Consider the following 24,619-nt stretch of genomic DNA (forward strand, 5'->3'; position numbering starts at 1 on the left):
GCACTTGGATGTCAGGCTCTCCAGAGGTGCATTTCTTCAGCAGACAAACTGTAGTTCACATCAAGGGAAGTTTTACATCTCTTAATGGATTAGGTCAACAACTCGCTGACTGCATTAGTTCTTTATATCTGCTCTTAGATCTGCTCAGATTCATGTGGTGGGCAGGCCTGGTTTATTCTAGCATAGTGGGAAGAGATGTATTGCTTTTCACTCTGTCTCAGCTGATAATCAGGTGAAAGAATTGCTGGTGAATTTGATCCTAGTGCAGCCTAGAGGCTGTGGGGGCAACTCGCAAAAAGCCTTTTGGCCATAAACTCACGCTTACAGCCGAAAAGACCTACATTTACCGCTCCCAGTAATTAAGAACGGGAATCCTAGCAGGAAAACATGGTTTTACAACTGTGAACTTTTTGCTCACAGAAAAATGTAAAAAAAAATGGATACTTGCATAGCGCACTACTCACCCGCAAGGGTCTCAAGGCGCTTGTACAAATACCGCTGTGGAACCCATCCTGGTTTTCCCTGTGAGGTGTCCACTCCTGGGCACCCCCAAGGTGGAGGCCTGGCATCCTTAGCATTGTGGGGGCCGTTGTGGAGATTAAGCAAGCTATTGCCCAGAGTTGCAGAGTGGGACTCCATGATTGGAATAGGCACCGAGGTGAGAATTATCAGGTCCGTGGAAGTTTTGAGCCCAAGAGCCGCCAAGGCGGGGAATTGAACCCTGGTCCCGGGCTAGACCTCTGCATCAGGGTCTGCCGCTCTAACCATTGAGCCACACTTCTCCACTAAATGCACAGTAGTAATTCCCACTCAAGAGTGTGGGAGAGACAAGGCACAATTAGCAATTAATTTGTGAATGCCCAAAAACATGTCTTCTCAAGGGCATTCAACACCTCCAAACCACCCTTTCCCACACCGTGGAAATTTGGAGGAGTTTCGTAGGTTTATGTAGATGGCAAGGGGGAAAGAATCACCACCAAACTTTATACATGCCAACAGACCCAGCTCAGGCAGGTGACTCCTGATTTCGTGAGCCAAAAATGATTTTATGTTAGCGGTCTAACAACTAAAATTCCTTTTGCTTATATGTATGTTGATTCGGAAAATAATGCCCCTATTTTCTTTTCAAAATCTCCCTCTTTCTTGTTTCGGAATGTCGGCATGTATGTTTAAGCAAATGCATTTCTCCGAGTGTAGAATTTTCTTTTTTTTTCCCAATGGAAAAACCGAAACTAAAAATTAGACACTATTTCCCCTGTCCTTAAGTCTGCACTACCTAGACTTACGATTTGCAGTAAATGGATGTCAGGGAATATATCAAATGACATTCCCAGTAGTATGCATGGCCATATGCTCATAGGGAAGCTTTCCAGGCTTTCCAGTGGGAAAGTTTGTGAATTCCAAGAACTACTATTTCTGCACCCATTCTTAACAGTAGATTCACGGGTGTGGTTTACTAAATTATTTGTAAATTGTCCCCAGAGCATTGTGGAATCTCCCTATTGAAACACTCCCCAATGCTCCCTCACACTGTGCCACTTGCATGTGCAGATATATCCCTGGTGGGTGATTCATCATCTCCACTTGACAGTGGCAGCTCCCACTCTCATTATGCCATTGGGGTAAGTGATGGTAAGCTAAAAACATTAATCAGTGCATCCGTCAAAGCTGACTTGAGATTCCATATTTTAGTTCATTAATTCAAATTTACTATAAATGAATACTTACTCTCTGTCTGTTTGTTGGATTGAAACGAAGCTGGTAAATCTCAGGAGTTGACTGCATAAAAAAGTAAAATACAACGTTGAAGGGACAAAGATAGAACTGTTTGAGGTATAGTTAATCAATATAACATAACACCATAACATATGAAAACTACATATTTTCCCAAACTATAGCATAAGAAATGTATCCTTAAGTTAACATAGTTAACAACAGAACTATATTTCACCCAAAAACTCAAACGTGCTGTGCTAACATCAAATTTACCCGTTTTCTGGAGGATTCACTGCTGCTGCTGCTGCTTGCGCTGCTAATGCTCCATTGTTTTTTATGGTCCTGTTGGTGATGTTGTTGGCTTCCACGACGAGTATTCTTAGGGCTTGCTCTAACTCTTCTTGTTTGACTGCTGCTGCTGCTGCTACTGCTGCTGCTGCTACTACTGCCACTGTTCCTGCTCTTTCTACTGCTGCTGCTACTACTGCTGCTACTGCTGCTACTACTGCTGCTGCTGCTACTACTGCTGCTGCTGGCAATGCGATGTTGGTTCTTCTTTGAACTTGTGTCTTTGTTGTCTTGTTGCTGGCTACTGCTTGACAGGCTGCTTGAATGGCGGTGGCGATGGTGCTGTCTCTTTCCTGAACCATGAGATGAAGATGATGAGGATGAGGATGAAGAGCTAGAGGAGCTAGATGAGCTAGATGAACTGGATGAGCTTCTGCTATTTCCAGGTCTTAAGATTTCTGCAACATTTGGTGTATCGTCGTTGGGTTGTTTGGGGTTTCTATGCTTCTTATGTCTTTTACTTAAGCTTCCATTCCTAACCTACAAAACAAAAGTCACTGTGAGCTTAAGACATGGAGCCTAATAATAATGTAGTTTGGTTCACAAAATGATGTTGGTTCCATCCAACTTAACGTTCAAATGTTAACCAAATAATATTTTATATGATCAAAATTAGAATCATTTAATGGATATCCTGTAAATCACACACATTTAATGTGTACACACTTTCTGTAAAAATAAATAGCAATGAAAGAGTGTAAGAAAAAAATAAACACCACTTTTCTTACGTTGATGGTTAAAACATCATTTAAAAGATATGTGGTTATTTTCGGGAGATTAGAAGGGGTGCCAGCATTACACGTTACACATACATGCCATGAAAGAGGTGAAGTGGGCTCTGTTGCCTATTTTGCATTGAACTGTGGGATACAGTAAAGTCGTATGTTGTACTTAATGTGACTGAGCGCTTCAGAGTGCGACTTGGTGTAAAGGAAGAAGGATAATATTCCCGCTGTATCTAAAGAGTTGTAAAAAAAACTACACTAAACAAGTAGGTGGAGCTTTTGGTTATGTCTTAAAGCAAAGACTAAAGGGATTTTTTCAGCTGCGAAAAAAAGGTATTTGACACCAAAAATGTTTGGTTGTAAAAAATACTATTTACAGAGGCTGGAACAGGTAAAAATGAAGATGGGCAGTGTTGCACTACCTGTTTCAAAGTTCCAATGCTTTACCTTCAAATAAACAAAACATTCAGACTCCAAACCCGTCTTTTATCCCTGCTCTTTCATATAAATGCAAGTAGAAAGAATTATATTTCTCCAATAAAAGTTGGCACACATATTTCTTTTCAAAATTAGGGACATGAAAGACTTAGCCTAACTTGGTGATATTTAGAAATTTGCCCTGTGAAGATGAATAGTGTGCTTTTACAAATGTAGTTACTAAAACTACGTCCATAGTCCTGCAGTACTTGTCTATAAAAGGTTACCCGGATCAAGTTTTGATTAACCTGTGTTTAAGAGGTCAGGATTTATGACAGATTGTCAGAATTTCTCAAAAGGATACATTTACAGAGAATAAATGTGAATGGAAAATCCCAATAAGGAGAAATCAGGGGTTCCACTAGGAACCTGGCATGGATCCGACCCCTTAGATTACAACATATCTAGATAAATGTGTATATGACTGTTCATAGAATCAAATAACTGAGCTAGTAAATTTAAAATGGCATACTTGAATACTGAAAATCTATTTATAGAGGTGTTAGACATACATACCTTATATTCTTCATCAATTCCCAGAATCTTCTTTAGCTTCATTTGGACTGCTGACTCTTCAAGTTCTTCACCCTCATTTTCCTCCATAGCTACCATTGTGATTATTTTTGAAGCTGCCTTTGGACCAGCCTGTATCTCCAACAACAACTTCTCAATAGCTGCATCAGTATGTGCTGCAAAGAGCACAAAGGAATGTGTTATAGAATGCTCTGCTCTGTGTTAGTTGACCATTATCTCATTCCATACTTTCCATTTCACGGGTTCAACAAGCATAAATGAACACAAATTCTAGTTTAAAAACATTCTTACCTGGTTCTATCACTACTTTTGCTTCATGTTCTCCAACTACTTTGTAGAGAGGTGCGTTATTGAGGAAAGCTGCATTTTGGGATTTGGTTTCAAGGCAGACTTGGAAACCAAAGTTTTTGGCCTTGGCACAAGAGCGATAGGCGGTTGAACTCATTGTTGCAGAGTGGTGAATTCCTTCATCTGCAGAGTATGTATACTTTCTGGACATCAGTTCAGAAGACATATCCTGAATCCATAGAACATAAATAAATACTTGTTTTAGCTGTTTTCTATTCATAGTAGTGTCAACAACCTAATACCTCCATTTACAAGGATTACCACGTAGCTATAGTTATTCATTTTCCTTGAAATACTCTATAAACCCGAAAATATGAACAAATACATATTTATGATAATTCAATGAAGTCACCCAAAATGTATTTTCCTCCCTTCTCTATTCCTTTGACAAATGTGCCTTGTGTACGAGAACTTTTTTCAAATACTAAAGTTGGATTTCTTTAGGCCCTGACCTTTGCCATCCTCCTACATCCCCATCTCTCTCTTGGATCTTTGACCCTCCCTGACCTCCTTCTTCTTCCCTTTTCCCTTCCTACCTCTCTTACCTACTAACTTCTTTACCACGTCTCCATCTTCACTGCTAGCTCCCCATAAGCTCTACTATTCTTCTTCCACTTTTACTCATATTAGCCTTCTCTTTTCTTCATCTTACCCTCCTTATTCACTCCTGCTTCTGACTCTTCCTCTTTACCTTAACTCAGCTACAAACCTTTACTACCTTCATGCCCTCTGTTTTATAGTTTACTTGTAATGTTAATCTAAGTCTGACCTGATAGAATTTTGTATAGAATGTCTATAATTTTAAATATTCAGAATCTAGTATTGGTTTCACATTATGTGCTGTTTCTAATCTTGCCTAAATGGCTGTTAATTGTATTACTTGTCAGCACTGTCTTCAAAGTTAATTTCAATGTAAGTGCACAGTTGACTTTCTGGTTGAATGGCGATAGATAAAAGTGTAAAGAAATGCAATAAATAATAGAAATTGAATTTTAGCCACAATTTGTTAAATATTAACTCTTAATAAAAGAAATGTGTGTGCACACACAAACATTGACATATGTGCACATGTAAACATGACTGTAAAAGGGGAGCGGCAAAGAGCAAGCTGGCTAATATCTGGCAGTGAGCAGCAGAATATGCTATTTATTATTTACTCCTGATAAGGTACCAATGATTAGTGGATTCGTTTAATCAGAGTTACGTTATGCAGATGAAAAAGTTGGCATTATCGCCGGATTGCATATACAGTTTTGTCTTAGCATTTGTTGGTGGTGTTGATTGTATGAGGTAAACAGAACTGTTTAGCCAGGATTTTCTGTCTGTAAATTGCAGACTGTTTGATGTTCAGCCATTATTGCATCTCATAACGTGTTTATAATTGCCACAGTAGTGTTCCATTAAATTCAATTTTTCACAATTGATTAGAATCCACTAGTTTCCACAGTATTTAAAGCCAATAAATTAAAATACCCTTAACACAAATCCTTTTACATAAAATGGCCAATAATGCTGACAGTCAAAAAGCACTAACAAATAACAGTTGATGTCAGATGGCCCCCAATGTTCCACAAATGTCTTTATGTTGTTAGCTTTAGGAGTTCATTGTTTGTGTCTGTTGGAAGTTTTTGATTAAAATTTACTAGAACCATATGAAGCAAATCATCAGTGTCAATGGTTAGTGATGTCACTTTTTTTTTTAATAAATTTTATTTTTGTGCAGGTGGAAAAGAATACTGTCACAGCAAGCTCAAATTCAGCATAAGAAAACGTACAACATGGTTCTATCTCCACAGCCTTCAAGCCCACAGCCCGGAGGCCGGGCGGCGACTTTTGTTTTCGTTGAGTAACGTGCTGTTGTTTCACAACGTGCGAGCTCTGTGAATAACTCCCCGAACCTGCTTTTTTGAGTGGTTTTCCCCCCACAACTCCCCCCCCCCTCCCACCCACCCCTGTCTACAAACTAGTTGGTTGCCATCTCAATGCGGTTACAGTTCGGTCTCATGCGCGGCCAATTAAGTGGCACGTGTCTATCAACACCATTCGTGTCCACTCTGCTGATGCCCATCTCCTGTCCCATGATGCTGTACATAACCTCACATGTGTGGTGGCCCTAAATTTCTCAGCGTGCCAGAGTGCCCCCAATTACAAATCTTCATCAGGTGATCTCCCTTCCCGCCCATACACCCCGTTCGCTTATGAGGGACCTCCCAAGCGCCCGGCTTCTAGGCCATGGTAATGTCTCCATTTACCCCATACCTTTCGGAATTTTCTGGGACAACCTCTCGCCTTGTACGTCACTCGTTCTGCAGCCATATAGAGGTCCAGCCCTCTCCTCCATTCCTCTACTTCCGGCCTTTCCGCTGCCCCCCAGTATTTGGCAATGTCCCTTTTCGCCACTACTAATGCCAGCACCAAGAAAATAATATGCGGGCGCGGCAGGTCTACGTCGGCCACCAGTCCCAGTAGTGCCAGCTTCGGGTCCAGTGTCAGCTCTACACCCAGTACCTCCCCCAGTTCCGTGAAGATGTGAGACCAATACTGTTGAATCTCCGCACAGGACCAGATTGTGTGGTAAAAGTCCCCCTGTTCGGCCCTGCAACGCAGACAGGTGTCGTCTGTTATTTTGCCCATCTTGAGGAGACGCCTCCTATCAAAGTACGTCCTGTGCAGCACATTCAATTGAATCAGCCTCAGCCGTGACTTAATGGCCACTTCCCGGGGGTGCATCAGGATCAGTTCCCAGTCTAAATCTTCCAGTTGCCCCACTTCTGCCTCCCACTTGCCCCTGAGTGTCGGCAAACTTCCAAACATGTTATTCGTGAGTGTTTTGTATGTGAGGGACACTGCCTGGTGTAGTATTTGTTCCTGCAGGAGTCTCCCTTCTAAGGGTGAGTACTCCGGTATATCTTGTAGAGCTATCTTCTGTGCTTGCCAAGCATGGACTAACTGCAGGTATTTGTACTGTTGTGTGTGATGTAATCCAAACTCCTCCCGGAGCATCGCAAAGGTCTTCAACTCACCCTGCCTGATCACGTCCCCAATGGTAGAGATCCCTATATCGTCCCACCTATGGAAGCCCTCCAGTTTTTGAAGTTCCGCGAACCAGTTGCAATGCCACAGTGGTGTCTGGCGTGTAGGTTTCTCCTCCCACCCCGTGGCCCTAGTGGCCCTCATCCATGCTCGGATCGTGATCATGGTAGCGGGCAGGAGCGTCCTCCCTGTCTCCCCTCCATATATGTAGTGAAGAATATTGTGTGCTGACAATTTATGTCTTTCTAATGCATACGTCGGGTGGTCCGCCGGTGCATGTAACCAGTCATTTATGGGGGTCAAGTGTTCCGCCCAGTAGTAAGCCTCCAGGTTCGGCAAGGAAATCCCACCATTGTATTGGTGCCGTTGGAGCGTTTGGAGTGCGATGCGTGGTTGTTTGCCTAACCATAGGAACGATCGTAAGTCTGCATGAATTTTGGCGATCGTGGTGGCCGGGAGTGAGTAATATTCATTCTGAAGTGCGTAGAGGAATTTCGGTAGAGTGATCATTTTGTACATAGCCGCCCTACCCAGGAGGGTGAGTGGTAGCAGCCTCCATCTCGTCATATCCTCTACTGCCTCTTTCATTACTCGTTCTACGTTGGTTTGAAACGAGAGCTGTTTGTCCAGAGTGATATAGACCCCAAGGTACTGAAACCCTTCCGTGGTCGTGAGCAAACGGTCTGGTAGGGGCACGTGTGTCACAGGACCCTGCGGCATGTACAAGACTGATTTGTGCCAGTTGATGGTATGGCCTGCCACTGCCCCAAAGCCCTCCAACTCTCTGAACAACGTGCCCACTGAGACCTCGGGTTTCGTAATATACAGCAAGACATCGTCGGCGTACAATAAAACCTTTTCCTGTGTCTCCCCTGAAGTACTCCATGTAAAGCCATGGATCCTTGGGTTCTGCCGAATTTTGGCCGCCAGTATTTCTATCGTGAGTGTAAAGAGTAGCGGGGACAGCGGGCAGCCTTGTCTGGTGCCCCTTTCTACCCGGAATTCGCGCGATAGCCAACCATTAACTCGTACCCGCGCTCTCGGCGCCGTGTATAGCAGCCCTATCCATTTCTGGAAGTGTGGACCAAAACCAAACCGCCTGAGTGCCGCCATAAGAAAGGGCCAGTGTACCGCGTCGAACGCTTTTTCAGCGTCTAAGGACATGAACCAGTGTGGTTCCGTCTTATCTCTCACTTCTTGGAGCCAGTTGTGTGTCCGTCGGAGGTTAAGCTTTGTTGCTCTATCCGGCAAAAACCCCGACTGGTCCGTGTGGACAAGGTCAGGAACTACCGTCCGGAGACGTGTTGCTAGAATCGTGGCCAGCACTTTCACCTCCATGTTCAGCAATGAGATTGGGCGGTACGAGGCACAATCCTCCTCAGGCTTGCCCTGTTTGTGGATCGGTACTATGGTCGCCAGTGTAAGGTCCCGTGGGAGAGACCCTAGTTCGCAGGCTTCAACATATAGGGCTAACAGGTGGCGCGTCAGCAAGTCGGCCGTTTTTTTAAAAAATTCCGCCGGAAACCCGTTGGGTCCCGGCGTTTTCCCCGTTTTTAACTTGTTTATGGCTACTCTAACCTCCTCCACTGTGATGTCCGCCTCCAAAGGGGCGCTGAGTTCTGCCTCCAGCACTGGGATATCCACATCTTCCATATACTGCAGGGCCTCGTCAACTGTTCCGAGGTCTCTGCCTCTATAGAAATCCTCATAGTGGAGTGCAAACTCCTCTGCTATGCCTTTGTCGGTAGCTTCCATGATGCCCCCGTCTTTCCTGATCTTCTCCACCCACCTTGCTGCTCGTTCTCTCCTGCTGAGCCATGCCAAAAGTTTGCCTGACTTGTCACCGACATCGTATAGGCGGTGTAGTGTTGCTAGTGATTGTGTCTTCGCCTCATTAGAGACCAATTGCCTATATTCCCTTTGTTTGTCTTGCAACCGCCTCAGTACGCCTTCCCCTTTGTGTACCTGATATTCCCTTTCTAGCGCTAGGATGGCAGCTTCTAGCCCTGTCGCCTCCCTGTGCCGTTTATGGCGCTCATCCCGTAGTCTCCCTTTGATCCTGTCCCTCAGCACCGGTTTCATCGCCTCCCAGAAGGTAATATCCGAGTCTACGGAACCCTCGTTCTCCGCCACATATACTTTTACATCAGCCCGCAGCCCTCGTGTCATCTCGGGGGTTTGAATGTCCCAAGCTGCCAGGCGCCACTCAGTCTCGCGCCGCACCGTGTGATTCCCTAAGTGTGTATACAGAGGCGAGTGGTCAGATATCCCCCGTGCTTTGTAGGCGAACACGTCACCCTCTGCCAGGTATTGCCTGGCCATAAAGATGTAATCTAGCCTGGAGAAGGTTTTATGGGCCCCTGAGTAGAAGGAGAACGTCTCCTGTGTCGGGTGTCGCCAGCGCCATGCATCTGTGAGTCCCATCTCCGCCATAAATTGTGCCAATGCCGTTTGTGTCCCCCCTCTGCGTGTTGTACCTGAACGGTCTAGTGCTTCTGACATGACGTCGTTGAAATCCCCCCCCACTATCTGCATCGTGTCAGCCGTGTCCAATAGGATGGATGCTATTTCCCTGAGTGTGCGTGATTGGAGTTTTGGGGGTGCGTATACAGAGACAATTGTCATATGCCGCCTGTTCCAGAACCCCTGTACTCCCACGTATGTCCCCTGTGGATCGCTCCACGAGCGTGTGACGGTAAAGGGATGTGTTTTGCTTATTAGGATTGCGACTCCCCTGGCCCCTGACATATAGCCCGCGTGAGTCAGTACTTTATACCTCCCCCTCGCTATGAACGTGCAGTTTCCTGCCCTGAGGTGTGTTTCCTGTAGGAGGATAAGGTCTGGTGCGACCCTTTTGATGTACGAGTTTACCAATCCTCTCTTTATTTTGGACCCTAGTGATGTCACTTTTTAAGATCTTATCTTGTCAATGAAGGTTATAAGGTCTATGATTCACTTCCACTACTGTTATGTTTCAAATTACACCCCTGCTGTGAAAACATACAAGTGTACAAACCATCATGCTAGCAGCTTCCGCTGAGGACTTTCCTGTTGTCTCAAAATGTTTCTTAAGAATGTTTTGCACAGCTCCTTGTGGCAAAAGAGGGGTCTTCTTGGCTGCATCCTGGTCTTCTACATTCCTTGTGACAGCAAACACCTGAGCCCTGAAAACACAAAGATGAAATAATTTTAAGATGTCAGGTAGGGTCGTAGAACATAAGTTTTGCTAGCTTGAAGCTATCACTTTTTACAGATAATCATAACCTAAACAAAGTATTTGCTACTGTGATCTTTCTAGGAACAGTGTCAATTGGAGTGCAATAAAAGTAGGTGTAATGTAAACTCTCTCTTATTTAGCTTGAGGCCTCTTCAAAGGCCAGTGTACAGGATTCTGCAATAAGCCAAAGAGCAGAGGTCTTCTGTTGGAGTTAGTGCAATTCATTAGGGAACACGGCAAAGAGAGAGGATTTCACAAAGGCTGTGAAGGTGGTGAACAATATGAAACACACAAAAGGTAATGGGAGGCTCCTTTAAAAAATTCCCTAACTAGCATCCAGAAATAATGCCTTCCTGTTTTCCTGGATTCGTTCACCACCGAACCCCACAAAAGGTGATGGACGGAATGCTTAGGATTTGTTTAAACCACTGACAAACGCTTAGGGTAGCATTCCAACCCATTATTGTTTTGCTCACCGTGCCACTTCAGTTTGGACCCAGCCATATGCAAATCAGTCTGGAATCTGTTCCTCATTCGATCAGTTCAACCCAAACTGCCAAGGCAGGTCCTCCCCGAACTGGAACACAAGCAACCGCAGACCAGTTTTGCCCTAGTTATGGGCTCATCAGCCAAGCACAGCTTGGTTCCAGTGACAACGTGAGCATGGGACCCACGTCTGGAGATACCCATGCCACTTAGGTGGAGTGCATAAAACACATAAAAGGTGATGGGAGGCTGCTTGCAATACATCTAACTAATGGCAATTGCTTGGAGTAGCAGTCCAACCCATTGTTCTTTTGCTCATCATGCCTCCCCAGTTTGGACACAGCCCTATGCAAATCTGTCTTGACCCTGTTCCTCATGGGAACAGTCCAGCCTGAACTGCCAAGCCAGGGCCTCCCTGAACCAGAACACAAGAAACCCAGGACCAGTTTTGCCCTAGGTAGCGGCTCATCAGCTGGGTACAGCTTGGTTCCAGTCACACAGTGAACATGGGACCCACCTCTGGGTATACCCATGTCACTTGGGAGATACATAAAACACACAAAAGCTGATGTGAGGCTGTTTGCAAGAGGTCTAACCTCTAGCAATTGCTCAGGGTAGCACTCCAACCCATTGTTCTTTTGCTCACCATGCCTCCTAATTTGGACACAGCCCTATCCAAATTAGTCTTGACCTTGTTCCTCAGGGGCACAGTCTAGCCTGAACTGCCAAGCCAGGTCCTCACTGAACCAGAAGAGAAGTAAACCAGGACCAGTTCCCCCTAGTTATCAGCTCATAAGCCGGGTCCAGCTTGGTTACAGTGGCAGAGTGACCATGGAACCCACATCTGGGTATACCCATGCCGCTTAGGGTGGTACATGAACCACACACCTAAGTGGAATGGGTATGCCCAGACATGGGTCCCATGGTCACTTTTGCACTGGAACCAAGATGTACCTGGCTGATAAGCTCATAACTTGGGCAAACCTGGTCCTGAGTTGCTTGTTTTCTGGTTCATGGAAGACCTGGCTTGGCAGTTTTGGTTGGACTGTTCCCATAATGAGCAGGGTCGAGACTGATTTGCATTTGGCTGGTTCCCATCTGAGGTGGCATGGTGAACAAAAGAGCAATGGGTTTGGATAGTACCTCGAGTGATTGCCAATGGTTAGACAAATTGCAAGCATGCCTCCCATCACCTTTTGTGTGTTTCATGTATCGCCCTAAGTGGTATGGGCGTGCCCAGACGTGGGTCCTATGCTCACTGTGTCACTGGAACCAAGCTGTACCTGGCTGATGAGCCCATAGCTAGGGCAAAACTGGTCCTGGGTTGCTTGCTTTCCAGTTTAGGGAGGGCCTGGAATGGCAGTTCGGACGGGACTATTCCCATGAGGAATATTGTCAAGACTGAATTGCATATCACTGGGTCCAAACTAAGGGTGACATGGTGAGCAAAATATCTGTGTGTTTGGATTCTACCCCTAGTGATTGCCAGAGGTTTAAACAAATTGCAAGCATTCCATCCATCACCTTTTTTGGGGAACGATAGTCATGAAGCAAGGCCATATTCAGGAAAATAAGAAGGCATTATTTCTGGATGCTAGTTAGGGCCTGCAATTCGCTTTAAATAAGAAACCTTACTAAATGTATTGTGTTGTTTTCCACTCGGTGAGCTGCAGCAAGAGGGGCACTCTAATAGTTTATCAAACACTAATTCATGCCCCTAGAATCAGGCATCAGCTCTTGTACATGGCATGATATTTCAAGAGGAATCAGTGATATGTCTCCTGCATATAGGTAACACCATATTGAAAATGGAGACAAACGAAGTGGATAATTAGTGGCCCTTTCCCCAAAATATTGACTATACGCTTAAGTAACATTATATGCATGGGTGTGAGCCATCTACTAATTAAAATGATAGTGCAATGTATACCCACCTTGTAAGTAACAGTTCATTCTCCTGTTGGCATGGCATTGTTTCAACCTTGATGTTTTTGGCTTTCATGTCGACCTTAGCTGTGAATTTCAATGGTAGATTTGTACGTAGTTTGGCGTGCAACTCAATTCCAGCCTGGATAAGGTGGGTGTTTATTCCCATTGTAGCAACTGTGTGCATGGACACGCTGAAAGAGAAACCAGATGCACATATATAGCATGACTATCTTAGTTATAGGTAAATTCCTTATACGATTTCATGGGTGTGATTAAAAACCATATGTGGCAGGAGGAAAGTTAAATGGTCCAAACCAAACCGCCATGTTCATGATGATGCATTTGTCAAAATCTATGCAATACACAAGTATTCTTAGTAAGATGTGGCTCTAGGGACAGAACTTAAATCACCATGTGCCAGAGCTCAATGCCAATGTAGCAGAGCTTTATAATCACTTAGGGCCATATGTATCAACATTCCTTTTTGCAATTCCTAAATAGCGATTTTTACGGAATCGCTATTTAGAAATCGCAAAATGGTATGTATGTAGGAAATCGCTTCTTTTTAGCGATTCCTTAACATTCCTAAATTGTGATTAGCAAATTGCTAATCGCAGATTTCCCATTCATTTCTATGGGCCAGGAGGCCCATAGGAATGAAGGGGAAATTTGCGATTAGCAATTTGCTAATCGCAAATTGTGAATATTTTCAAGGGTGCAGGGGTGTCTCAAGAACACCCTGCTGCACCCCTGAAAATGACATGTGTGGGCATATGGCGCACATACATGCCGTAAGGGCATGTATGAGCGTCATATGGCACATTTGGATTTTAAATAAATTGCTTTTGTAAAAGAATTCGCAACTTACCACCAACTAGAAGTTGGTGGTAATTTGCGAATTCTTATGGGCATTTTTAAATTAATTTTTCTTTGATACATTGCAGTTAAGGAATCGCAAAATTTGCGATTCCTTAAGTGCAATCACAAAATAAGGAATGGCAAATTTTGCGATTCCTTATTTTGCAGCCAAAATGTTTCATACATACCATTTAGCAAATTAGCATTCGCAAAGGCCGAAATTCTGCGAATTTCGGCCTTTGCGATTGCGAATTTGCTTGATACATATGGTCCCAAGTCTCCTTGAACACAAACTAGGTGAGCTATTTTAACACTTTTCAAACAAAGCAGGGAAGGACCTCATACTGTTTATAAACCATTTAATGCAGGATACAGCGATTTTCAAAGTGACTAGAAATCTTGCTAGATAAGTAATTGGAGGATACACTGAGTTGCCAAGAATTATACAATTTGGTTAGGAATGGAACTTGGTACCAGAGCTCAGGTTATTCTCTCACAACAAACAACCAGCCAGTAGATCACATTTCCTACCACAAAGACCACTACTGCACTGATTTCAAGGTATGAAAAAAGCAGTTTGTTTATACAACAGTGGTCTATATGATATTTAGTATGTTTTCAAATCCTCTATAAGAAGATGTTACCGGTGTCACTGGTAGCTTTTAATGTAATAGATCATCAGTGATAAAGAGATAGAGCAAGAAAAGCAACACAACTTAAATCAAAACTATTGAAAATGGGCCTTTGTTGATTGATAACGCCATAGCTGGAAAATGGATTAGATACATATAACATCCCTCGAACAGGTGATCGCTCACACAGAGAGGTAGGACCATGCAAATTCTCACTAGAAACAATCATCCTCTCCAGGATATTGCAGCACACCAAGGCCACACAACCACATCCGTCTCAGAAGCCTGATTTGTATGAAATACCCCTTATGCTGCACATGCATTCTGAACTGTTTCTCCATTAATGGGTCATCACTTTGTAAATGTCTGCCAAGTGAGGTTCCAGTTACACTGAGGTTAAGTGGCTCCTCCCAGTACTAACTCCTTTTTGTTGCAGTTACATTAAAGGGGGCTGTTAAAGCCGCAAGTATCCATATACTGCATATTTTATGTCAGCCCTACGTTGGTGCATGATAAAAAAACATTGCAAAACGTGTTAGTAATAGCAAGCGATCCTCTCAATGTTATTTCTTCAAAGATGTTAGCTCAAGGAATGTGTTTTTATTCCGGTCAATGACTAAGGAAATGTGACCAGCTTCTTGGCAGTTATCCCTTGGTATTACCCAGACTTAGTGGGATATTGAAAAGTTGAGGTAATAAAAATTATGAAAACAAAATTACCCTCCTGCTAACTGAACCTGGTTTTCCAAATTTTATCAAGATCATTATTATTTGTAACTCATCGTCCAGTCTACAACATTGGTAATAAGAGTTGTATGTTAGCATTGAAGCTCTAGACATAACACACATAGTAAATTGTCCTTCCTCTTGACAACAATCTAAGGGCCAGATCTACGACCCTTTTTTTGCGGCCACAAATGGGAGTTCCTCCCGTTTGCGACTGCAAAAAAGGGTAAAGGCATGTACAAATGTTATTTTGCGAGTCATTGACTCGCTAAATAGCATTTGTGACTCCCGCAATTAGGAAGGGGCGTCCCTTCCTAATAGCAAATCACTATGCCATGTGCAATTGTTTTGCTACTGCATTTGCAGCTGCAAAGCACTTGCAGTTTACCAACTACTTAAAGTAGGTGGTAAACCAGTCACAAACATGAAGGCATCCATATGTTTAAGTGCAGGCAGTGGTCCCAGGGACCGCTGCCTGCGCTTAAAAAATGAAACGGAAAAGTTTCATTTTTCTTTTTTAAATGCATCCCGTTTCGAGCTGCATTAAAAAAAATACTGCTTTATTTAAAAGCAGTCCCAGACATGGTTGTCTGCTGACGGATGTACGACATTACAACGCATGCTTTTACAACGCGAGTTTTACAACGCATACCATTACAACGCATAATGCTTTTAGGCGCTGGATAATGAATTGTTTAATTTACCATTCCAACTCCAGTCCCCGTGGATAGTAGGGAAGGTGTTGGATAGGGTATACAACGGTTAGCACGCATTTTTTACAACGCGGTACTGTTACCACGCTACTTTTACCATGCAAGTCGTTACCACGACTTGCGCTGGGGGGCGCTCCAGGATAGTAAATAGTTTAATTTACTATCCAACTCCTTCCCTAGAGTCCACGGGGACTGGAGTTGGAATAGTAAATTAAAAAATTTACTATCCAGCGCCCCTCCACGCAAGTCGAGGTAACGACTCGCGTGGTAAAAGTAGCGTTGTAACGGTACGCGTTGTAAAAGTACACGTGGTACCGTCATACATCCGTTGGATAGTACATTAAACACATTCCCTATCCTAGAGCGCCCCCCAGCACAATGCGTTTTAATGGTTTGCGTTGTAAAAGTTGCGTCGTAAAGGCACTGCGTGGTAAAAGTTGCGTTGTAAGTGATGTTTCCCCTGCTGACCCCAGCAGGCCACCATCCCTGGGAATGCTACCCATTCCTAATGGGGTCGCAAATTGCGACAGCTTATTAATATTCATGAGGCATACAATTTGCGACCCCATGAGGAATCGCTAATAGTGTCAGAGACACTAGTATACATCCCAATTTGTGAGTCGCAAATTGTGCGTCGCAAATGCGACGCAATGTGAGTCGCAAATTGGTGATTCGTACATCTGGCCCTAAGACTTTTAAGCTGTCAGGCTCCACTTCACCACTTAACATTTTGAGTTCATGTATCATGTGTCTGAAACATAAATTCTATTTTCCACTCAATGAAGTAGAGGAGGTCCTCCAAACTCTTTGGTGTCTTGCAGCCAACAAGGAAAGAATCATACCCACCGAACATCAGAGAAGGGAAAATATGCATCTAATCATTACTCTTCAGTAGATGAGCAAATTCAGTTTGAGTACATGTATGCCAAGCGGCCACGCCTCCAAATCCACTGTACATCAAAATGTAACATGTAACACTCATTTGTATATAATAGTGTCAAAAAAGTGTCCAAAGATTTGTACAATGACTACTTTTTGGTAATCTTTTTTCTGCATCTCTCACTAAACAAGGAGCCCACGTCCCTCCTTGAATTACGCACTGTGCCTCCAGATATTGCTGAATGTGGTAAATGCACTGATCAGATTATATTATTCAAATTCTTTCACGAAAGACTGCCAAATATTCCTATAAAGAAATGCAGCCTCTTCAGAGTGCTACATTTGTTTCAGCATGGACTACTGTATATCTGACCACATCAGTCCCCACTCAAACACTATGACTTTATTCAAGAATACAGCACAAAAGGCTGCTCTTGATCTCCATGAAACTCAATTATCACTGTTGTTTGAGACTGAGCACACCATTTCATGGCTGCATGTAATGGATGACACAGAATCGTCTTTAGAAGGGACTCTCTCATATCCCAGTCATGCAAACACATTATTATTATATTTGTTTCCCACAAGAAGCAAGCCCCTTTCTTTCTGGTCTCTTTGACCATCATCATTTCAACTTTTAGAGACCATATACAAGTTTAGCTATCACTTATGCTTCATTCTGCCAGGCTCAAATCTAGAGGACTTTTGATAATCTGTAAACGATTCAACCATTATTCCAGGCATCTAATCACTACAAAACTACCCATTAGCAATGAAGGTCATAGGCGATCTAGTGTCTGCCCAAGATATGAGTGTATGGGATATTAGACTTAAAATTACCTTATTTTTTCTCTCTTCAGCATTTTCCTGCACACTATTAACCATGTTAGCATCGAGCACTCGGATCAGATTCATAATATCTAGGAACTGTGTCTAGAAAGATATCATAACTATTCCAGGCATGCTTCATTTTCTAGATTAGCAGTAAACCAAACAGTCATGGCAATCTATTCAATACTCTATAGAACTGTAGCATATTAAACTAAATTAAAGAATTGATTATCTCACCTTGGAGCTACATCAGCATGGATTTGCAGATTAGACTCCAAAAGTTGTGCAATACTGAAATCCGATGATGGGGAGGGGGTCACCTTTACATCAGCTTTGAAAGACAAACATGAACATCAAAGTTAGAGAAGCAGCTCCAACATTTAGATGCTGTTGCTAAATACTATCCTAAACAAGTTCAAGACTTTAGCTTTTCCATGATTTTAGATAGCAAACTATAGTCATGTGCAACTACTTACTGTTTAGAGCAGCATTGGCCACAGCAGCAGAATATAAACTCCATTCCATAGGTAGACCGACACATGTGGGAACGATATGTCGGACCTCAGCAGCAACCACTGGTTGGGCAAGTTGCCCAACAACACCATTAAGAAGTTTGTTGATAACAGTCCTCACCATGCTATGTCTTGCTGCTGGTTCATTGACAGCCTGTGAAGAAGTACACATGCAGTAGAATGATCAAATCTGAAGTATTGGCTACATTTACGAAACAGAAAAGTCAAAATGTTGGAAGTTTTACCTTGATTGCACTCTGGATTGATTCCTTGTTGATGTCAAGATAGGCTAGTTCCTGGCCAAAAACTTTAATGTTAGCGGAAATGAGCGGGACCTCAGAAGGCAATGCTTTCCAGCCCAGAAGCTGCAAAAGGTGAGAAACATAGCAATTAGAAAATGTTTATATTTGAATGTTCACAGGACCTTTTCTTCGAAGAAGCAAGTGTTCTTTGTACAATATAGTGATCATGCTTGTACTACACGCATTGGTAATCCTACCAGTGTTGCATGCTAAAAGATGAAAATAGATGGCTTTATTAAAATAATAGGTCATAGTCTATTTTGGTATACTTCTTCCTTAGTTCGTATTATTTATCTAATAACCTCCTTGAGCTTACTGGCATGATAACTAAGGTCAGTGCCTCCACATCAACCACTGGCTTTAAGGAGCACGACCTATGTAAGGCTGATCACAGATTACAATTTCATCTTGTTTGAACTATGAACATTAGCCTTTGTTTTGCCTTTTGTTTTATTTAGAAGAGAATAAACAAAAAAACATATGTCAGTATTTGTTAGTTAATCTATAACATGAATCAAAAGATCTCATTTAGGTGCGAATGCAATTATGCCTGGTATATGATTTGATTTCTGTGAAAATGACTTTAAGTTGAATTGGTTAGCGAAGAACATGGGTAACTGAACGACCGGACTGGTGGCACGGTGCTTCTTTTAAGAACTTGCTCCCATGCTCTGCGCTGATAAAGGGTGAGATTTTATTCTCAATACATGGTGGATCCAAAGTTCTAAACATCTATATGTCTGAGGCCATGATAATGATCAGAGTTCTCCCACTTTGCTGTGTAGCAATATGGGTGGCACTGTTCATATGACTAGCATAGCTTCAGGATTCTTTTTTGCTCTAAGATTTGGACCCCAGGCTGCAGGAACCCAGAAATGCGTCCTCTGTTCAGCTATTACACATCATCCGTGAAACAAACTTGTTCTCTGGAAATTCCAATCACGTTTCCCATTTTGAATGTTATTTTATAATATTATTGTTTTGTGGATTCGTTTTGTCTCCGCTCTAGTAATATTTATAAATACATGCTGTTTAAAGGTGGCTTATAATGTTGTAAGACAGACTTTGTGACAATCTTGTCTAATGAGGATTGGACAACAAAACCTTGCACTGAATAGTGCCGGATGGGGTCCAATCCCTCCTTGCCATTCTGTCCTTTTCGGACAGAATGTGCTTGGTGCAACAGGACTCCAATGCACATTAAACACCCAAAATAGCCACAAGATGGAAAGTGACTATTTCAATTATCCGTGTGCAACAATGTTTCAGCCAATCTGATTAACTTGCATTTCAGACAACCTGCTAGGATTGTCTAGTCTAGCCTGGAGTTTTTATTTAGCGCAAGGAACCCATAGGCCTCCTAGTGCTGCAACCGAGACCGCAAATCATCAGTAGCTGTAATGCAAGATTAGCCACTGAAAAGCCAGGTCTTCAAGGTTTTGCGGTATGGTAGTTTATGCTCCAGTAAGCACAGTTCCAAGGGTTGGGTACTTCAAAGTTTTGGCCCTAAAAAGAAGTACAACGGCCACCCCATTCGGTTTTATGTATAGTAGGGACACTTAGTAGATGTGCTAAAGAAGATCTAAGAAGTCTCCCAGGCAGATATGGGTAGGCTAGCGATCTTAACAGTGAGGGGCCTTTTTTATTGATTGCTCTGTGCATTATGCATAGGGCCTTGAACTGAACTCATAAACTGGGAGCCAGTGCAGTTCTCTAAGAGCCCTTGCAGCAGACTGATGCTTAGGGATGTGCATCGGAAGTCATGCAGCAGCATTCTGCATGGTCTGCAACCTTCTGACAACATAGCGAGGTGACACGAGATACAAGGCATTCCTGTAATCAAGATGTGATAGCACAAGAGCCTGAACAATCACTCTTCTAGCTGTAGAAGGAAGACGGTTGAGAACCTTCATCAGGAGTCTCAAGATGCCATAGCTGCCAACAGCAATTTTTTTGGCTTGATTATCCATCATGAGACTGAAATCTAAACACTTCCCAAGGCGCTTTATTTAGCTTTTAGGGAAAGGCAGCTTGCTCAGCCAGTCTTGTAAAGGGTTCAGGGCACTGCTGCAAAAGTTGTTGCCCAGCAGTATAACTTCAGCTTTGCCTCATAGTCTACAACCAGTCATCCAATTGGCTACTTCCTGAAGACATAGGATAAAAGATAGATGCCTAGAGCTGGGCTCGGGGGAGATTGACATGACCAACTAATTGTTGTTGGCATGGAAACCAGAGAGAACACAAATAAGCACACTATATCAGCAAGGGAAAGCATATCAATATTAAAAAGGGTGGGGCTCTGGGTGGGACTAAGGGGGAGGCTGGCTGAGTAACAAGACTGATACAAGACCTGGAAAGTGTTATTCTCCAAGAAGGAGAGTGTAGCAAAGTCGGATCTGCTTCTTATGGTTACCCCCACTTTTTGCTTGATGTTGCACTTGTTTGACTAGTCTGACTGGGATCCTGCTAATCAGGACCCCAGTCTATCTGCTTTCTCCTTTAAATTGACATGTATGTACTTTGGTACACTTCAGATTGGATACTGGGGTACCCTTCTCAGTCCCTAGTATATGGTACCCATGTACCCATGGCATAGGTACCCCAGAGGCCTCCCATGGGCTGAAGCATGTATTATGCCACCCATGAGAAGCCCTGCAAAATGGAACTATGCGTCTGCTACAGCAACCTGTGTAAGCTGGTGCTTGCACTACTTACTTTAGATATAGGTTCACTATATCTATTGGTCATTACACATAAAGCTTATAAGTCACCGCTATAGCAGGCCTTCTCAATCCTGAAGGCAGGGTGCTGGGTTTTAGGTGAGAGGGTGCTCCTGCATGAGCAGAGCCTCTCTGAAGCCTTCAGAGACCATTCTCCCAGGTTGTCTGTGACACAGGCGGACATATAGGTAGAGGTGCAAAATGACCTCGCGGTAAATGCTATCTCGAAAACGGCTGCATAGAAACATATTGTGTTTGGCATCAAACGCTATTTAATCATAGCCAATGTCTGTTAAGTAGGAATTGAATAAGAGAGGGATAGAAACGTCTTCAGGCTTCCCTGTACAACCGAGAATCAAATACCTGGGGACGAAATGCCTGTTGTCTCGGGTAGACAGTTTAGACCAGTCCATGGACTGACTTTACTGCGATGTGGTAGGGTCAGCTGAAGGGTATTAATTGGTAAGCCGAGTGACATGTTGGTCCTGACTATCTCGAGTCATTAGGAATCTTCCCCGTGGGCAAATGAGGAGTCCCTCTGCTTTTCCTTCCCTTGTCTGCTCCTTGGAGTAGCAGAGGGGAAACAACCTTTACAACATGGGCGTTTTCTACATATCCATTCTAACGCATATGCCTTTACAACACAAAATCTTACAATCATTTGCCTTATATATATATATATATATATATATATATATATATATATATATATATATATATATATATATATATACATATATATATATATATATTCACTAAAAAAACAAGGTTACAGGGACATTATAGTTAGGATCAGATTTCAATCCTACCACACCAGTGAAATTCAGTCAATATAGTTAGCTGACCCAACTATAACTAGCTCCCCCGCAGGTCATTGCGGAAAGCGAGTTATAGTTAGGTCTCACATATTACATCACTCATGAGATGATCAGTGACATCACTGATGACATCTCAAATTACATCACTGATACTTACTGTGTCCTGATGCACTGGCAGGTGTTTTTCCATTAGGTAATGGAAATGCAAACTAACATTGGCATATCCATGGACTCTGCCTTTTACGATCGAGGCCTATTCGCTTTGCCATTGCTTGTCAATAGTAATTCTGGGATATTTTTAGATACAAGAATGAAATACTCACTGTTTTTGCTATTTGAGCAATCTTTTTGCGCATCGGATAATCTGCAAATGGAATATTCTGCTTCCTGAGAGTTTGTTCCAGGCCTTCTGCTCGGACAGCAACCTATTGACATAAAAAAATGCAATTGGGTTGAGCTGAATTGCGTCACCCAAAACCACGAAGTGCATTGCTGATTTATCAATACAATTTATTTTTGTGATTTTAGGAACACTGTTGATAAAGGATGTCCTTCCCCCCAACTGTTGTTTGTTGTCGCCCTGGGGCTCAGGGCTGTCGATTTCAGTCTAATTAAAGTAATACACAATTATCTGCAAGGTGTCTACAGTATCAATATATACAAAGAAAATATGTTTTTACAATTAGAAAAACAAATAAAGACTCTTTAGAAATACGCATTAAATGATGATTCATTTTCAAAGGATCTGGTTATAAAATCAGGATGGGTACAGCAGAAGTTGTGACTTTTAAGTAAATTATGATGCAATTTGAGCCCATGCCCTCTATCTTTGTTTTCTGTCAAATACATGCTACATTTGGGTGAATCAATGTGTACTAATAATATTTTGAGAGATGGCAAACACTATTGCCCTGATACCAAATGGCTAGAATTATTTTTCCCAATCAGACTACCAAAAATACTTTAATGAACTACAGTATTTCCTTTCGTCTGTAGAAAAGCCAAGATTTAGCAAAGCCCATATACAAAGTTCATAACATTTTGCCTTTATTTGTCTCCAAGTTCCCAAATTCGGCTAAGTTTAAAAGGGAGAACTGTGCTTTGCATTTTGGCACCTAATACGTGGAATGGTCAGTATGGCAACTGGACACAACAAATACATTTACTAGCTTTCAGAGGTTTCTATTAAGATAGTAAATTAGCCTTTCAGTTCTCAATGATTTCGAGCACTAGGACCTAAACGTGAGAAGCAAAACACTTTAGAAGCTGTCCTCATTCATTCATTTTCACTTTCAAGGATTTCCTTCCCAAAACTCAGTTCACATTCGCAGAAGATGTTAGTTACCCTTCACTACAGGGGCTCAGTGTACAGGGGACTTGAAGAAGCTCTTGAAAACTTCAGTGGGAAATTAGGAAAGCAGTACCAACATGTTATAGCTAACGTATGGAAAGTGCCACCTTGAGAACTCAGTGAAGCAGTGAGTGAAATGACCCCTCATTTTAGATGCTTCACACCTACCTCCTTCCCCTTCTACTTTGCAGAGTCATTTGTCTCATCTCTTCCTGCGCCCTCTTAGTTTTTACACCTTCTAAGTGCACTGCCCTGTCTCTGATCCTTGCTTTTCCTACTTTCCACCCCTACTCCTTGCTACACTTTTCTGCCCAAATACGTTTCTTGCTTGCATGTCTCTTACACCTCCAACTCGGGTTACCTTCACTTCTGAGGCGAAAAGGAGCACAAACAGTAGCTGTAGGAGGACCATGGGCTTTGATTAGCAGTAGACAAATATATCAACTGCTATACACTTCTTGGGCCCTTTGGTGTCACTAGCACTGCCCTTATTACTATCTCAAAAACTGCCCCATGTTTATACACCACCTGAGTATTTTTTAATGGTTGTGTGGTCTTTCTTATGTATTTAGTGAAGGGGGTTATCTTAGTCAGTTTATGTATTCTTCATTATGTCACTGGCACCCCTTTTGTTGTCCTCTTTTATTTAAGATACTGGTTAGTATGTCTTTGAGGGTTTAAAAATGTGTCTGAGGTGACCAATGTTCTTTATTTGGTTCTGTCACCGCGTGCATTGTTAAATCAATGTACCATGTTTCGACATAATAGTTATGACTGACCAACATGCGTCTTTCCCATGGTCGGTTTGGCAATTCTGTTGGGACCGGAGGACCACTTAATGCCACAAAAACCTGCCAAAAAACTGAGAAAAGGAGAAAATACCCTGGTGACTCCTCAGAACAACCTTCAGTTTTAGCAGTAAATGAGAGTCTGCTGAGGAGCTTAGGCATTAATCCAGTGATGTCTTTGCGGGTCAAGGGTGCAGTATGTAAATGATGCTACCCGTTGCATTTTGGTGAGTCGGTGTTCAGAAGAAGGATGGGAGGGGATGGGGGCGGGGGGGGTAGGAGATGACAAGGGAGAGAAAGACCAGAATGAGATTACATTATGAAAGAGGTACATAGTGGCTAATGCACACTCGGACATGGTCATTAAGATATCCCTTTCAATATCACCAGTACCTGATTGGGTGTCCTCACTCAGGTTGGATTTTAAACATCTGTGTTTATTAGGAAGGCTTTAATTTTAATGAGGCATACATTGGAATACACAGTCCCACTGACTTTTGATCTTACTTAAAGATTAAAGGGACCAGTGGGAAGGCAAGAGTGTAACCTTTGAAATGTTAAAAGAGTGGAAAAGGCTCTCCACTGATTTCTTCCATTTGACAATGTTGTTTAGTTCTGTGGATTATCCTCCTTCCCATAATACATCATTTGTCCTATTTGATAATTCCTCTACCTT

At 42.7% G+C, this 24,619-nt stretch overlaps 1 protein-coding gene across 1 annotated transcript in view; it reads right to left on the minus strand.

The window, feature by feature from the left end:
• Positions 1-24,619, minus strand: part of LOC144756204 (vitellogenin-A2-like) — an 80,018-nt gene that overhangs the window by 20,506 nt on the left and 34,893 nt on the right. Inside the window, exons 15-24 of the mRNA XM_078645816.1 lie at positions 22,128-22,229; positions 18,210-18,329; positions 17,929-18,118; positions 17,690-17,783; positions 12,819-13,004; positions 10,198-10,345; positions 4,092-4,317; positions 3,783-3,955; positions 1,990-2,544; positions 1,729-1,779 (exon numbers count right to left, since the gene is read on the minus strand). Coding sequence (XP_078501942.1) covers positions 1,729-1,779; positions 1,990-2,544; positions 3,783-3,955; positions 4,092-4,317; positions 10,198-10,345; positions 12,819-13,004; positions 17,690-17,783; positions 17,929-18,118; positions 18,210-18,329; positions 22,128-22,229 — 1,845 coding nt within the window. The remainder of the gene's footprint in view (positions 1-1,728; positions 1,780-1,989; positions 2,545-3,782; positions 3,956-4,091; positions 4,318-10,197; positions 10,346-12,818; positions 13,005-17,689; positions 17,784-17,928; positions 18,119-18,209; positions 18,330-22,127; positions 22,230-24,619) is intronic.

This window comes from Lissotriton helveticus, chromosome 1_1 (genome assembly GCF_964261635.1).
Source record: "Lissotriton helveticus chromosome 1_1, aLisHel1.1, whole genome shotgun sequence".
Taxonomy (NCBI): Eukaryota; Metazoa; Chordata; class Amphibia; order Caudata; family Salamandridae; genus Lissotriton; species Lissotriton helveticus.